Below are 14,862 nucleotides of genomic sequence, written 5' to 3'. Positions count from 1 at the left end.
GGCATTCATCCAAGTAAGGACTGTGAGTCCTACCATCTTCCTCCCTTGCCTCCCCCGTCTGCTCATTGCCCTGTCTGGGCTTTCTACCCATCACAGGAGTCTCAACTGCTCCAGATGGTGAATCATGAAAACCCAGGGCTTAATTCGGTACTTTAAGAAGGAAAATCCCAAGGAAAGGGTTGTAAAACAAAAAGGAAGGAATAAGTGCTGTAGAGTAAACAGAAAAGTAAAAACATATGCTCTCCCGGGAGATCCAGACTCGCCTAGTACTTCCTGGGTGTGCACACAGGAGGATGGCAGTTCATGAATCAGGAGAACGAGAGGGACCCATGTACCCGGCCCGGAAATGTGTCTGTACACGCACGGTGCCCCTTTGCCTTAAAAAAATCCAACTCAAAGAGAGTTCTGCATCTTTGGTATTAACTATGTTAACCACATTCCTGTTTAGCATATACTATTTTACAGAAGGAAAAAGTAAGAGATAAAGAGTTTAAGTACTAGCCTGGGGCCAGAGCGTCAGTCAATGAGACAGCCACAACAAAACCCAGGTCTCCAGATTTTCAATTAGTTCCTCTTTTCACTAATGAAATTGTCAAGTTAAAAGGAAAAAAAAAAAAAAAAAAAGGTAGTGGCTTAGTGGTTTATATTTTTTTCTAAGTCCCATGTAAAAGGTCTGCAATATAACGCAAGAATTAGGTTCAGGAAATGATCCATACTAGTTTAGGGAATTTGCAAAGAATAGATCATATTATAAAATTGTCCCCACTTAAGCCATCTTTTTTTAAAAAATATTATTTCCTGAGTTAAATATAGATTGTAACATAAAGAAAAAATGTTACGCTATAAGATATGAAAGACATCAATATGATCTACTTGAGTTATGAAGAGTTAAAATCAAGTATCCTCCAGAAACTGCTGCATATGTAAGTACCAAACAAAAGAAGCTACATTTCTTGTTAGTATTTTAGGCTATTAACAAAAATAGTATGTGTGCATATATACATATGTGTGTGTATATATAATACAAATATGTATGTGTACACATAACACAAATATGTATATGTATACAGATCTTTCTTCATTCCTTCCCTTCATCAAAACTTACCTTGAATCACATTCTTAAGGCTTGTTCAGTCACAGCGGGCAGAACTCAACAATGAATGTTTGCTCTTAAGCTAAAGGATTACCCTTAAAAGTAACATTTTCTTTTTAACAGGGGGTTGGATTCTAAAAACATAATAAGCACATACTTCACCAGCAATGGCTAACATCTACTGAATTCTAGGCACAGTAATCATCATAGTGCAATACTCAATTAATGTTAGCTGCTGCTATTATTATTTATGTATTCTCATAACAAACATATATATATATATATATATATATATATATATATATATATATATATATATGCTAGGCATTATTCTGGGCACTGGAAATACAGCAGTGAACAGAATGGACAAAAAGCCTGCCCTGTGGTACTTATATTCTAGGGGCGGAGGCAGGCAATAAACAAGATAGATGATATACAGTATGTTAGGTAAGTGCTAAAGGCTAAAATGAAGCAAGAGTGTCATTGGAGGATGGGAGGTTACAATTTGGGGCTAAGTTGATCAGGGAAGGTATCCCTGTATATGAGGGGGTTAACCATGAGGACATCTGGGGAAGAAGACTCCAAACAGAGGCTAGTATGTGTGGGTGTTGGCAGAGGGGTCAGGGAGCAGAGTGCATGAGGACACGAGGTCTGGAGGGACCTCCTTGGTCACCATAAGGACCTCTGACCTAAAAAGTGTATGAGGGGACTTCCCTGGTGGCACAGTGGTTAAGAACCCACCCGCCAATGCAGGTGAAACAGGTTCGAGCCCTGATCCGGGAAGATCCCACATGCCATGGAGCAACTAAGCCTGTGAGCCACAACTACTGAGCCTACGCTCTAGAGCCCGCGAGCCACAACTACTGAAGCCCACGCGCCTAGAGCCCTGCTCCGCAACGAGAAGCCACGGCAATGAGAAGCCCGCGCATTGCAACGAAGAGTAGCCCCCGCTCGCCGCAACTAGAGAAAGCCTGCGCGCAGCAACAAAGACCCAACGCAGCCAAAAATAAATAAAATTTAAGAAAAAGTAAAACTGAAACTAATTATTAAAAAAACAAAACAAAACTGTATGAAGTGGGAGAAGAGTGACATACACCAGCTTACTGTACAGTGACACATTCTGTCTGCCGAGTTGACAAGTGACTTAAGGGAAACAAGAATGGAAACAGAGAGACCAGTAGGAAGCTCCTGCAACAACCCAAGTAAGAGATGACGCTGGTTAGACCCAGGGCAACAACAGAGGTGGCGAGAAGTGGTGGGATTAACAGACCAGATGTGGGGTGGAAGCAAATACCAACAACAAAACCGAGGCGTTTGGCCTGAGAATGGGGCAGGACAGAGATGCCATTTACTAAGATGGGGATGGGGGCGGGGCAGGCTTGGGAACCAGGAGGACGCCAAGGACTCAGTTAAGTGCTTTATACACATTATCTGACTCCATCCACACAACAACGTTGACATAAGACACTATTTTATTGTCCCCACTTTGTAGTGAGGAAACAACGCTACTATAAGTAGTTAAGTGATTTGACCAAATTCACCTCAGTTAGTAGGTGGCTGTAGGGATAAGATGATCACAAACCAGTAAGATTTACAGTATAACTGAATGCTTAACTACCATTACCATGATACAAACAGGTTGAGGGGGGACATATGTGATGACTTCTGAATAAGAGCATGAATACTTAGACAGACATCCCTGGTGGTGTTTTAAGAAAAGAGGGAAAGAGATGATCCCTGGGCACACTGTAAAATACAAGGCAAATGTGATACTACTTAAAAATACACACATATGTAGATTACACCTATATGAGCATACGGAAAAATATGAAAAGGAATATGAAACCAGATGTTAGCATTATTTATCTCAGGCAACATAAGTAAATTTTTTTTCTTTTTGTTTATCTTCTAATTGGCCTATAGGCAAGATACACTACTTAGTTTTTCCTTTAGTGTCATAAATAAAAATTAACTCATGAAAACTAATTTATTGCACCAATTTTTTGTGTGTGCTTTCTCTCCCTTTTATCCTAAGTCTCAGTTTAAAAAGCCTCTTATAATATTTATGTTAACTTAAAACCTAAATTGCTGGAATTACTGAATTTAGTTTCCCTACAATTCCTAGGGTTTAGGCTAGTATTTAGGTCTTGAGACCTAAACTGGTAAAAATTAGAAGAGGTGAAAGCTGGTAAGACCATCTGTGAGCTAACAAAGTGAGAATGAGAAGTGAGGTAGAGCCTGGAACCGAATCTAGTGCCTAGAGTGACTGTCCTTCCCCACTCCAGGGAGGGCGCAGAGGCCTGCAAAAGCCTAGGACACCCAGATTACACGGGAAGATAATGGGACAGGGAAGGCCCCAGGAAGGAAAACAGGATCTTATCCCCGGGCTCTGCCGCCCAGGGTCAGAATCAAGGGGAGAAAACTTGCTAGAAACAGCAAGAAAAAGTCTAAGGCTGGGCACGCCTGGTCAGCAGTCTTCAGTGGAAAAGCGTGACTGCATGGAGGCAGAGGGCATTTCCCAGACCCATGGTGAGTAGGGCCCATGCCACACCACACCTAGGAGGTCACAGGACAGCAGTCAAGTAGGACAGAACTCAGTACGCTTTCTACAAACTACTGTGGAACAGCCAAGTTGGGATAGCTTTCAGGTTTGGCAGGTCCACCCTGGGGCAAGTGTGAATGTCTCCTGGATGGTATATGACACATAAACCTTATTATCCAACACAGGACTGATCTGTTTTCATTCTATCTGTCCTCTGCATGTTGAATCTATGCTACTATATCTGTTAGGAAAACACATTTCCAGAGGACAGATGCCTATTATACCAGGACACTATGAGGCTGGATTTATACGGAAAAGCCTTCAATCCTCAAAATATTCTGTGTGGCATCTCGGGCAAGTCAACAGCTTTTCTGTGTCTCAGGTATCTTCACTGAGACAAGAGAACACACTGCTTAAAGAGTTGATTGGATGAAATGACAGTGCATGTGAAAAAAAAAAATTCTCGTTACTCAAATGTTTGGAATCTGCCGTTTAAACAGGGCAATAATGATTTTTGACAACATGGATGAAAAGGAACAGAAGAAAACAGACTTTGAGTAAGTATATAATAGATGCAGGTACATGTGTAGAGAGAGAGGAAAGGAAGGGAAGGGACGATCCATGAGCTCGTAACTTGCTTTATGGCTGGAGAGGAATATGACAGTCTGTCAGCCAATTAAATAATGTGCTAGATGCCCCCAAAGCAATAACATGAGGGAATTTTTGTCCTCGTGAGTTTTATACTTTAGGATAGAGCCTGCACAACACACACTTTAAAAACCTGAGATGTTACTGTGGAAACAAACAAAAATTCCCCAGGAGATAACCTCTATGTAGCTTTGTTTTGCTCACTGCTACATCCCTAGCACCAGTCTTCAATAATTCTTGACAAATTACTAAATGTAAAGATGCCCTGAAGTTCCGTTAGAGACCAGCCTAGCCTAGTGGCCCACAATGTACCGTCGATTTCTAATAAAGTGAAACAGCCTTAAAAAAAAGGCTCTTCTGGAACTTGGAAAATAAACTCTATTGAAGGGACCTGCTTCATCTCAAATGCTCTACATCAACAGCTTTTAAGAACGTAACTCAGTCACAACCATCAGAGACTTAAAAACAATTGAAAAAAGGTTGACAGTAACTGTGGTCATAAACTACCTTGGGGAGTAGAAGGGGAAAGAGATAAGTACTTTGATCCAATCAACTTAATGTGAAAAGAAACACTGATGGAATCAAACTGGGGTAAAATGAAAGATAAATGTTAGTGGAGAGTCTAGCCTGTTGAATAAGACACAAAAGAAACAAACAAAAAAATCAAATTAGCACCTGACAGCAGCAGTTGCCAATCAGCACAAGGCTTCTGTCCTTGGAAATAACATTCCATTCACAGGAGAGAGGCAAATGCTGTAGATAAACCTTCTTATGTTGGCAGACACCCTCCCAACAGATAAGGCCTCCAAACCCAGGGCATTTACCAAAGGGTAAAATACAAAGTAAGTCTTTTCCAAAGCGGTCTCCCAACATAAAAAACGTACTGCTGCCAAACACCTAAAAATCCACTGCAGTACTCTCAGAGTGTAATCCTGGGAAAGCCACACTGGAAAACCGTATCTGTTCCTTCCTTCGGGATCAAGGAAGCCCCCAGAAACAGTTCCGAACAGAGATATCAAGTCTTAAGCAGGATCTGCCAACAGCACTTCCTTCTCTAGTTCCTTTCCTTTTGGTATGAGATCAGTTTTCAAAGAACCTACTGGGTGACCATTCTACCACTCTCTCCATAACTCTATACAACTGTTTATGCCAGAATGTTCTACTCCATGCCCCAAATGCCTCAACCACAAGGCTCTTTCAACTCCATCCCACATCCCAACTACCCAATGGCTCCTTTTCTTTTTTCTTCAAATCTTTACACCACCAGTGGATCAATATATCCTGCAATATTTAATTCATTGCTTTACTAGCTACCCTCACTCCCCACCTGACTTGTGCTACTCCTTTTAGGCAAATATCTGATCTAAAAGCAGCCATGACAGAAAACAAATATACACATCACCTGACTTTGCTCTGAAGTAAAATATATTCAAGCAACGTTGAGAGAGCTCTCAAATTAGTGAATTCTATCTCAATCTATGGTTCATTCCTCATTAAATCTCAAATAAAATTCAGAGATTCACAGAGAGACCCCAAAACCCTGTATGAGATACTGTAACAGAAGTCAGCCCTGTGGCTATAAAAGATTACGGAGTTCTAAATGTAACAGAAGCCATAGCTTCTAGGAAGTTTATCCCTTCCCCACAGCCCAGCACAAAATGTATTCATTGGCCAAACGTGAGTCTAAGTCGCGGTCATCTTCCAACTGGACCATTTGTAATGGCATCCTAACACCCATCCTCCGCCTTCCACTCTTGCTTCCCTATTCTCTAAACGGCAGCCAGAGGGCTTCTTTTAAGATACCAATCTGTTGACATCATTCTCCCCTAATGACATCATCACACTTGGAACAAAAATCCTGCCTCTTTTTCCACAGCCCACGATGCCATCCATACCTCCCTGACCCCGTGTCACCGCTTCCTCCCAGCTCACTTGGCCACACAGGCCCGTGGCTATTCCCCAGGTAAACCTCAGAGACTCTGTACTTGCTGTGCCTCCTGTCTTGACTGCTCCTGCCCCAAACACCTACTTGGTACACCCCCATTTGATTCGGGTGTCTGCTCAACTGTCACCTCATTAGAGGACTTTCCTGATCACCCAATCTAAAATACCACCTCCTCCCCACTATCCCCAACACTTTCTAATCCTTTAGACTGCTTTATTTTCCTCCATTTCTCTTATCACTGCCTGGTATTATATATTCATTTGTTCACGACTGTTACACCCTGGTCAGAATACAAGCTGATGTGAGAACATCAGGGGCCTCTGCTCACTGCAGCACCCCCAGGGTCTACCACAGTGCCTGGCACACAGTAGGTTCTCAGTGAATACAACTTGAATGAATGAATGAATTTTAAACGAGCACTTTCTATGTGCCAGACTCTGTATCAGGCAGTGGGATATAAAGATGAATGACAAAAAGGATCTGGTCTTTTCCCTTGGGGAACTTAAAAGTCTAGCAATGAAGGAGATACACACACAATGAATAGAATGGACTGTGATATGAGCTTGAAGTGTTCAAGGGAAACCGTGGAGTAGAGTAGCTGGAGATGAGGTCGAACAGCCTGGGGTCAGATTATGAAGGACCCTAGGCTTCAGGCTAAGGAACTGGGCCTCCATCTGAGCACCCGCTATTCATCACTAAGTAGGAATGGAAAGAGGTAATGAATTTGAAATTAGAATGGACAGAACTTAGTGACTATTTACATGAAAGGAACCGAGAAGTTCTAGGTTTCTAGGAAATGTCACTGCCCACATAGGAGGAAGAAGAAGTTGAAAGAAAAAAATGACAAATCTGGTTTTAGAAAAGTTGAGTTTGAGGTACCTATGACCACCATACTAAGTCATAGTGCTTTCTCGAGTGGCTAGAAAATTCTTGGCTTGGAAATTCTGCCACCCTGCTCCTTGGCCTTCTTCTTGGTGGGCGTTTACAACATCCTAATAGCGCTGAGCCACCTGTATCACATTTGGGTGCCATCGTGTCAGCTACGATATAGCCATGCATGGAAAGTCCCTACCAAATCTGTCCCTTTAACATATTCTTTAATCACACTTTCTTAAAACAAGGGATACCTGTTTTGCAGTGAAGTCTGACACAAATGCAGAGATTTCCCAGGAATTTTTCCTAGTCAGTGGCTTGAAAGTCCAATTCTAAATGGGGAGACAACATTATTTACAATTTTAAAAATCAAAAAGTTGTCAAGGACAGGCATTGTTGTTGCTTTCCAACTTCACGACGTTATGGAAGCCCCATGCGGACCTATGTATATATCAGCATATGTACATATAGACATGAGGGGGAGATGTTAAGAATGAAAGGACGCAAAAAAAATTTAAGTACAAAAAACAAAACTTATGTTTAACAGTAAAGGACAACTGTATACAGCATAAGGATAGAACCAAATGTCACAATGTCATAAATTCGGGCACCAATGTTTGCTAGCACCTTGAACATCTGGCTGAAGGGTTTGCTGTCGGAGATGTTGCTCAAATTCCGGCATATCATTTCTCAATAAGTCATCCTCTACAGTTTCAGCCCCTGATTCTTCTCTAAAAAGTAGAAGATAAAGAAGCAAGAAGGAATAGGCTGATTTTTTAAGGCTCCAAGACTCTTAAAGTCAAAGTAAAATTAAAATGTCCCTTTGGAAATTACTGATCAGGCAGGTTTAATTCCTAGGAGGTCTGGACATACTCCTAAGTAGCAAACTGCCTGGTGGAGGTTGGGGAGAGGGGTCAAGTGTCAGAAGAGTCAAGCACAAAATGAGAGGTTATCACTTTTAAACAGAATATTCCATAACCGGAAGGATCCATTTTCCCAACATACCTAATAATAAACCTGTTACACTGCCATAGCCGAATAACTAGAAACAAGGGATCTCTGACTGTATGAAACAGTGTAATCTTCTTTATGAAGGCCAGGGAAAGGGAGCTCATTAATACCCAGTGCTTGGTGTGTCAAGCTCTACCTTTCTTCCTACCTCTTCCATGTCTGGTGTGCCACACACACTGAAGACAGGTCTCAAGGGTGGAGATGGGAAGCTAGAGATGTGTCCCAGTAGCAGGACAAGGGTGGGGACGCTTAGGATTATCATGACAACAGTTGAGTTATCCTGCTGACGTGGAAACCAGAGAAAGGACCTTAAAGAATCCTTAGTTGGATGTACTCTGGACGAAAAATGCTCTGCAGTTAATAATACTCAAACATAACTGGTCCGTTGAATAATGTGAGAATCAAATAAATCACAGTTGTATAGAACAAAAGAAATCATCTAGACTGAGAGGGTCTTTATTTATCTGTGAGAGAAACAAGGCTCCTGAGATTTGGAGATTCATCCACACCACCCACCATGTGAGGGCATGGCTGGGGCTGGAGCCCAGGCTGCCTGTGTCCTAGCCCTGGGTTAATTTTGCCCAAGGTGTGAGTCAACTGATTTATGGCTGTAGAACAATCTAAATATACAAATGACTACAGTATTAGCAATGAATACCGGTAAAACATGAAATTAGAAAGCTTAAAGAGAAACAGATTTGAGGAAAAGTCCCTGCTGAGAGAAATATAAATAGTAATATACTTTAAAGAAATTATCCCTATGGTTAGGACACTTCTTAGAACAAGAATAAAATTATTCAAAAGTCAGCTCTGTGAAAGATTTGAACTTGCACAGGTTATGTACAAGTAGATAATGATATATTCTGGGGCAGTAAATTACTAGCTTGCATGTAAGAATTTTGATAAAAACCAGAAAACAAACTCATATAAACAAAACAACAAAAATCAGGAAGACCCCAGGAAACCTCATTTGAGTTGACCTTGGCTCTGAAGCGGCAAAACGTGCGGGCATTGTTTTCTAATGAGCTTCTAGGGAAAAAAGCTTGCAAGTCAAAAGCAGAACTGAAGTTTGACAGCCGGAAGAATGTAGTTAATAAATTTTGAGCATCTCATATTTCTAAGGCCTATTCTTATCTATTTAGCCTCTTAAAACTAAAGCAAACAAAAAACAGTCTTCCACCAAATCAAATGCATCCCAGACAACTGCTCCTATTTCAAATTTAGCTTAAACTCCAGGATTGCCAAACCAGCCCCCCAAAAAACTGGCCACTTAAATTACTTCCTTTATACAAGGTTAAGATAGCCCTTTCCTGGCAAAGAGTCAGGAATTGCTTTTATTTCCACTTGTAGATACATAATTTATAAGGTAAAAAAAACACAGACCTTATGAAACGTACCAGGAAAAAACTCATCATTTCCGTTAAAGTTCAACATAAATTCTCAGTCTGCATTTTGTTTTCTTGATTTAAGATGATCTCCTTAATATTCAACCATACTGTGGGTCATGAAACACAGTCCACCAGAGAGAAACTCAGATCCTTAGCAAACCAGTTTCCAACTCCCATGCATGGAAGCCATAAAGATGTTCCGCTAATGGAAAAAATCAGACACCAAAGATGAGGACAAAGTAGGTGTTTAGTTTGCTACAGGCAACCCAAGCAAACAGCTTGTCTGCATTGAGTTTAGAGCTTGGGACATGAAAGCCACTTTGGATCCACCTGAAACTGAAAGGAGATACCTATTTAAAAACCCTGAGAGGGCTTCCCTGGTGGCGCAGTGGTTGAGAGTCCCCCTGCCGATGCAGGGGACACGGGTTCGTGCCCCAGTCCAGGAAGATCCCACATGCCGCGGAGCGGCTGGGCCCGTGAGCCATGGCCGCTGAGCCTGCGCATGCGGAGCCTGTGCTCTGCAACGGGAGAGGCCACAACAGTGAGAGGCCCGCGTACCGCAAAAAAATAAAATATAAAAAAATAAAAACCCTGAGAAACTTGAATGGAATACTGCTTTAAATGCCACACATTCTATAAAAGGTGGAAAGCCATGTAGGTTCATCCACATCCCACCTAAAGTCATTCCCTGTGGGTATCATTCTCCCACTAGTCCAAGCCACTCTGGACTAGCTGTTCTAAATTCTTTGTGTGAAACATCTTTAAATACATATTGCTAAGTTCTAGATATCTGACTCTGTGTGGGAAAAGCTACACAGCCACTCATGGCCCATAGGCCAACTGTCGACAACTGATGTGATGGGTTAAAAACACCAAGACTGGGTAGTTTTTCCGTGGTTCAATAGCCTGTACTCTCTGAAGATGTCTGAGGGTTTTCCTTCCTGTGAAGTGAAAATAGAAAAACCTCACCTCTAACAATCCTACTCATCATTCTGTATGAATCTTGTACAAAACAGGCAACAAGCACAGAACTTTCTTAAAGTTGCCAGAGCTTTAGTTGGTTCAACAGAATATGTGGTTTAAAAACAAACAAAAAAAAGAGAAATGTGCTTTGATTCCTACTGCTTGATAAATTTCATTTCCCAATAATGAATATCAAACATCTGCAGTGAGAAACCCCAATCACTGAATCTGCAAGCTTTTACTTTACTTACTTGTATTTTAAGAGCAGCCACTGAATTAACCAGAGTCCTACAAGGATCATGCCATTAATTTCACAAATAGAAAAGGCCCACTGCACCCGGTTAAAATGGTCAAAAAACGTGTCCGGTAGTGGAGGCTGCACCTCCTTAGGAGGTACTCGTTCATGGACGACCGAGATCATCACTGTGGTGAGAACAAAGCAGGAAAGTGCATAAAGAAAGGCCAGGAAAGTCTTGCCCCACTCCATGGGGTACTGGGAGCGCTCTGGCTCGGGCATGGGGATCTTTATCATCTCCTTCCTATACCCATTTGGCATCCCCTTGGGTTTGACCTTGATGCTGAAGCTGCCATCAGGGGCGAGGACGTCTGTGCCAATGCAGAGGTGCCCATTGGCGTGGCCGTTCTTGTGTGCTTCCAAGTGGTGCTCCATCTTCAGGGTCTCTATCATGTGCAAGAGCCGCTGCCCATTGTCGGAGGAGACTCGGCACAGGGGGGGTTTTGTGAAATCCTCCTGGGTTAGGTTGATCAAGTCGCGGCCTGTGAAATGTTCCAGAGGCTCACAGTATTCTGGCATAGCATTCTCCTGCAGCCAGTCTGCCACCTTCTTGGGTGACCAATAAACCACTTCCTTCATTGTACTGGCAGACAACACGCGGCCCCCCGCTTGCTCCCGGCAGGTCAGCAGTCACCGTTCCTGCAGGGCAGGACACTGTGCCTCCGTGGTGCACTCATCCTGTCAGGCCTCATGACAGACTTGTGTGGCGAGATGGTCAGGGCAGTTTTTAAACACTTCATGTAGCTGTCCGGGGTTCTTGAGTGCTTGAGCATTAATTCACCTCATTTTTGAACAAGATTCTTCCTTCTGTGGAGGCAAGAGAAAAAGTCAAGATACTGGGACTTGAAAATCAATCCCCTCAAAATGCAAAACCTTAACATGCATAAGGAAAATGGAAAATCAGGTACTGGTAAAAGTCCATAGTTTTCAAACATGTATTAGTTTAAGGAACCACTGATTCCCTGGTTAGTCTTCCCTAAAAGAGCATTAAATTGGACCTGAGATGGATCAAGTCAAAGGCAGTGGTAGATTTGCTAAGAAATAATTCGACAGTGCTTTAGACATTGCTCAGTACTGATCAGTGATTCTTTTTTTTTTTTTTTTGTGGTACGCGGGCCTCTCACTGTTGTGGCCTCTCCCGTTGAGGAACACAGGCACCGGACACGCAGGCTCAGTCACCACGGCTCACGGGCCCAGCCGCTCCGCGGCATGTGGGATCTTCCTGGACCGGGGCACGAACCCGTGTCCCCTGCATCGGCAGGTGGACTCTCAACCACTGCGCCACCAGGGAAGCCCTGATCAGTGATTCTTTTTGTGCTTATTACATGGTTCCTCAGATCATCTTAAAGAATGTATCAAATCTGCTTAATCTACCACTCTATCTGGTGAAGAAATGTTTTAAAACATTAAGAACGCACACAACTTAATAGATATCATAAAAGAGAATCACAGAAATGTTGAGCTTCAGGATCATCTGGTCCAACAATTTTATCCTGTTCTATAAAAAGTCAATGAGTTCCTTTTTCCAAATGTGCTTGGACCCCAAATCTATAAAAGAGTTATAAATGTAGATGCTTAGGTTGAAACAGATGGAATGAAGGGCCAGGGTCCTCCTTGCTCTGATGATACCTTTAATCCCAGCCTCCAGGAGGTTTCGTGGGATACCATAGTTTCAAAATCAGTGCTCTGAACCAACTCCCTCACTTATGCGGAGGAAACTGAGTACCAGAAGGTCAAGGAACCTGCCCGTGGTCAAGTGGCAGCTTGCATAAAAGAGCTACAAGTTTCCAAGTCCTGGTTTACTATATTTATTTATTAAAATACTTAACCAGTGATGTGGCAGTAACCAAAATGCACATCTGGAGGGGAGAGTCAAAAGCAGAATTCGAAGTTTTATAAATTTATTTATGTATAAATATATGTATAAAAATGTATATATTATATATACATATATTTAACCACAATTATGGTTAATGAACATAACATTGCATAAAATAATGGGAAAGAAATATATCACATACTGACTGAAGTTCTACTTGATGATGGGCCTGGGGACATTTTCTACTTCTCTCCCACCTACTTTTCTTTAATAAGCATGTATTAATTTTGTAATAATCATTTAAAATTTAAAAAGAAGAAAAGTTAAAAATAAAAGACCTAGCTCTCTAACAAAGCATCATGGTTAATGAAACATGGCCTTTGGCGAAAGACAGACCATAGTTTGACTTTCAGCATCTCCATGGATAACCTACTACTTGAACTTCAGCTTATTAATCTCTAAAATGGACATAATCAAATATCTCCTTCACAGGGGTGTTGTCAGTACTTTAAACACCACATGCGAAAGTTGATGATACACAACCTAGCACTAAAAAGGGTCTGCTTTTTTGTTTCTGTTTTTGTTTTCTATGGCTGAGTAGCATTCCACTGTAAATATATACACTACATCTTCTTTAGCCATTCAACCATGGATGCACACAGGTTATTTCCATATCTTGGGTACTGTAAATAATGCTGCAGTGAACAAAGGGGTATATGCCTCTTTGAATTAGTGTTTTCCTATTCTTCAGATAAATACCCAGAAGTGGAATAGCTGGATCACATGGTAGTTATCTTTCAATTTTTTTGAGAACCCTTATACTATTTTCCATAGTGGCTGCATCAATTTACATTCCCACCAAGTGTACACTTGCCATTTTTGACAACATGGATGGATCTAGAGGGTATTATGCTAAGTGAAATAAGTCATATGACACCACTTATATGTGGAATCCAAAAAAAAAAAAAACCACAACAAAACAAAACAAAACTTACAGATACAGAGAAGACATTGGTGGTTACCAGAGGAGAGGAGGGCTGGAGGTGAGTGAAATCGGTGAAAGAGGAGTCAATTATATGGTGCCCGATGGCAACTAGACTTATTGTGGTGACCACTTTGTAGGGTACACACATATCAAATTATTGTAGAATATAAAACTAAGGTTATTTGTCAATTACGCCTCAGTAAAAAAAGGTAGGGTCTTTTATTCTTTCTCAAATTTTCTATCATATCCAATAGTTAACTGTCCGCTATAGCTCATGATGAAAACACACTCTCCAATAGTGGGCTAACTTTTTTTTAATCTCAAAAGAATGTTGTGTTGGGACTTCCCTGGCAGTCTGGTGGTTAAGACTCTGCACTTCTAATGCAGGGGGCGTGGGTTTGATCCCTGGTCGGGGCACTAAGATCCCACATGCCTCAGGGCATGCCCCAAAAGTAAAAAACAAAATAAAATAAAATAATGTTGTGCTAACTGCAAAAAAACCTGCACAAGTTCGTAGGTTTAAGAGATAGAAATCAGTGACGACAGTGTTTCCTAAGTATGCTTTGCGGAATAATAATCTGATAAAGGGCTCTCCATGCTTTAAAAAAAAAAATCAAATGAGCCTAGGAACTGCATACCATAATCCTTCCTAGGGCCAGCAGTACACATTAGTATGTTAGAAGCTCCTGGAAATCCTCCAGTAAAGAAACTCTACCAGGATTTCTTAAACTGACTTCATCAAGGCTGTCCTGCTCTCCATCCCTTTTCCTCCCTAGTAACTATGAACTCCCTATGGACACACTGGGAGGTACTGGCACAAACAGGACCTGAACTCAGGTCTTCTGATTTCAAAGTCCAAACTTGTCCCTACTGAACCCCCAAATCTGACTCTGGAATGAAAATGGACAGTATGTCCAACTTCCAACTTCCCAGACCAAATAACAATCAACCAAATGGCAGTAAAGCTTAAAAGCTATTCCAGACCTTGCAAAACAGTTGGGCATTGTCTCTTCTGAGCATCTACAGTGCTGTGCACCTTCCCGACATATTCCCTTGTGGTCAAGTGTCTGTTTAGACTGTCCCAGGGGGCTATGAGTGACCATGGAAGGGCTACAATCTTTAAGCATCCATGTATCTTACCTTCCCAGGGCCCAGAAGGTACTCAATATCTACTCAATATCTAAGGGAATGTCCCTTATAACTAGCAACATGTAGATGGTTTAATGGAAAGTAAAACTACTGAAAATGGCACTGATACTGAAAATTGCTTTCAAACAACTTGAATGGTCAAGGAGAATAA

General features: G+C 41.6%; 1 protein-coding gene across 12 annotated transcripts in view; it reads right to left on the bottom strand.

Moving 5' to 3' along the window:
- Positions 1-14,862, bottom strand: part of SGMS1 (sphingomyelin synthase 1) — a 289,370-nt gene that overhangs the window by 25,500 nt on the left and 249,008 nt on the right. For all 12 annotated transcript variants that reach the window (XM_082854352.1, XM_082854351.1, XM_082854344.1 and 9 more), the window contains one exon: positions 10,715-11,565. In XM_082854352.1, coding sequence (XP_082710478.1) covers positions 10,715-11,337 — 623 coding nt within the window. In that variant the 5' untranslated portion in view covers positions 11,338-11,565. The remainder of the gene's footprint in view (positions 1-10,714; positions 11,566-14,862) is intronic.

This window comes from Leucopleurus acutus (genome assembly GCF_964270905.1).
Source record: "Leucopleurus acutus genome assembly, chromosome: 14".
Classification (NCBI taxonomy): domain Eukaryota; kingdom Metazoa; phylum Chordata; class Mammalia; order Artiodactyla; family Delphinidae; genus Leucopleurus; species Leucopleurus acutus.
This window is presented reverse-complemented; position numbering and strand designations above follow the sequence as displayed.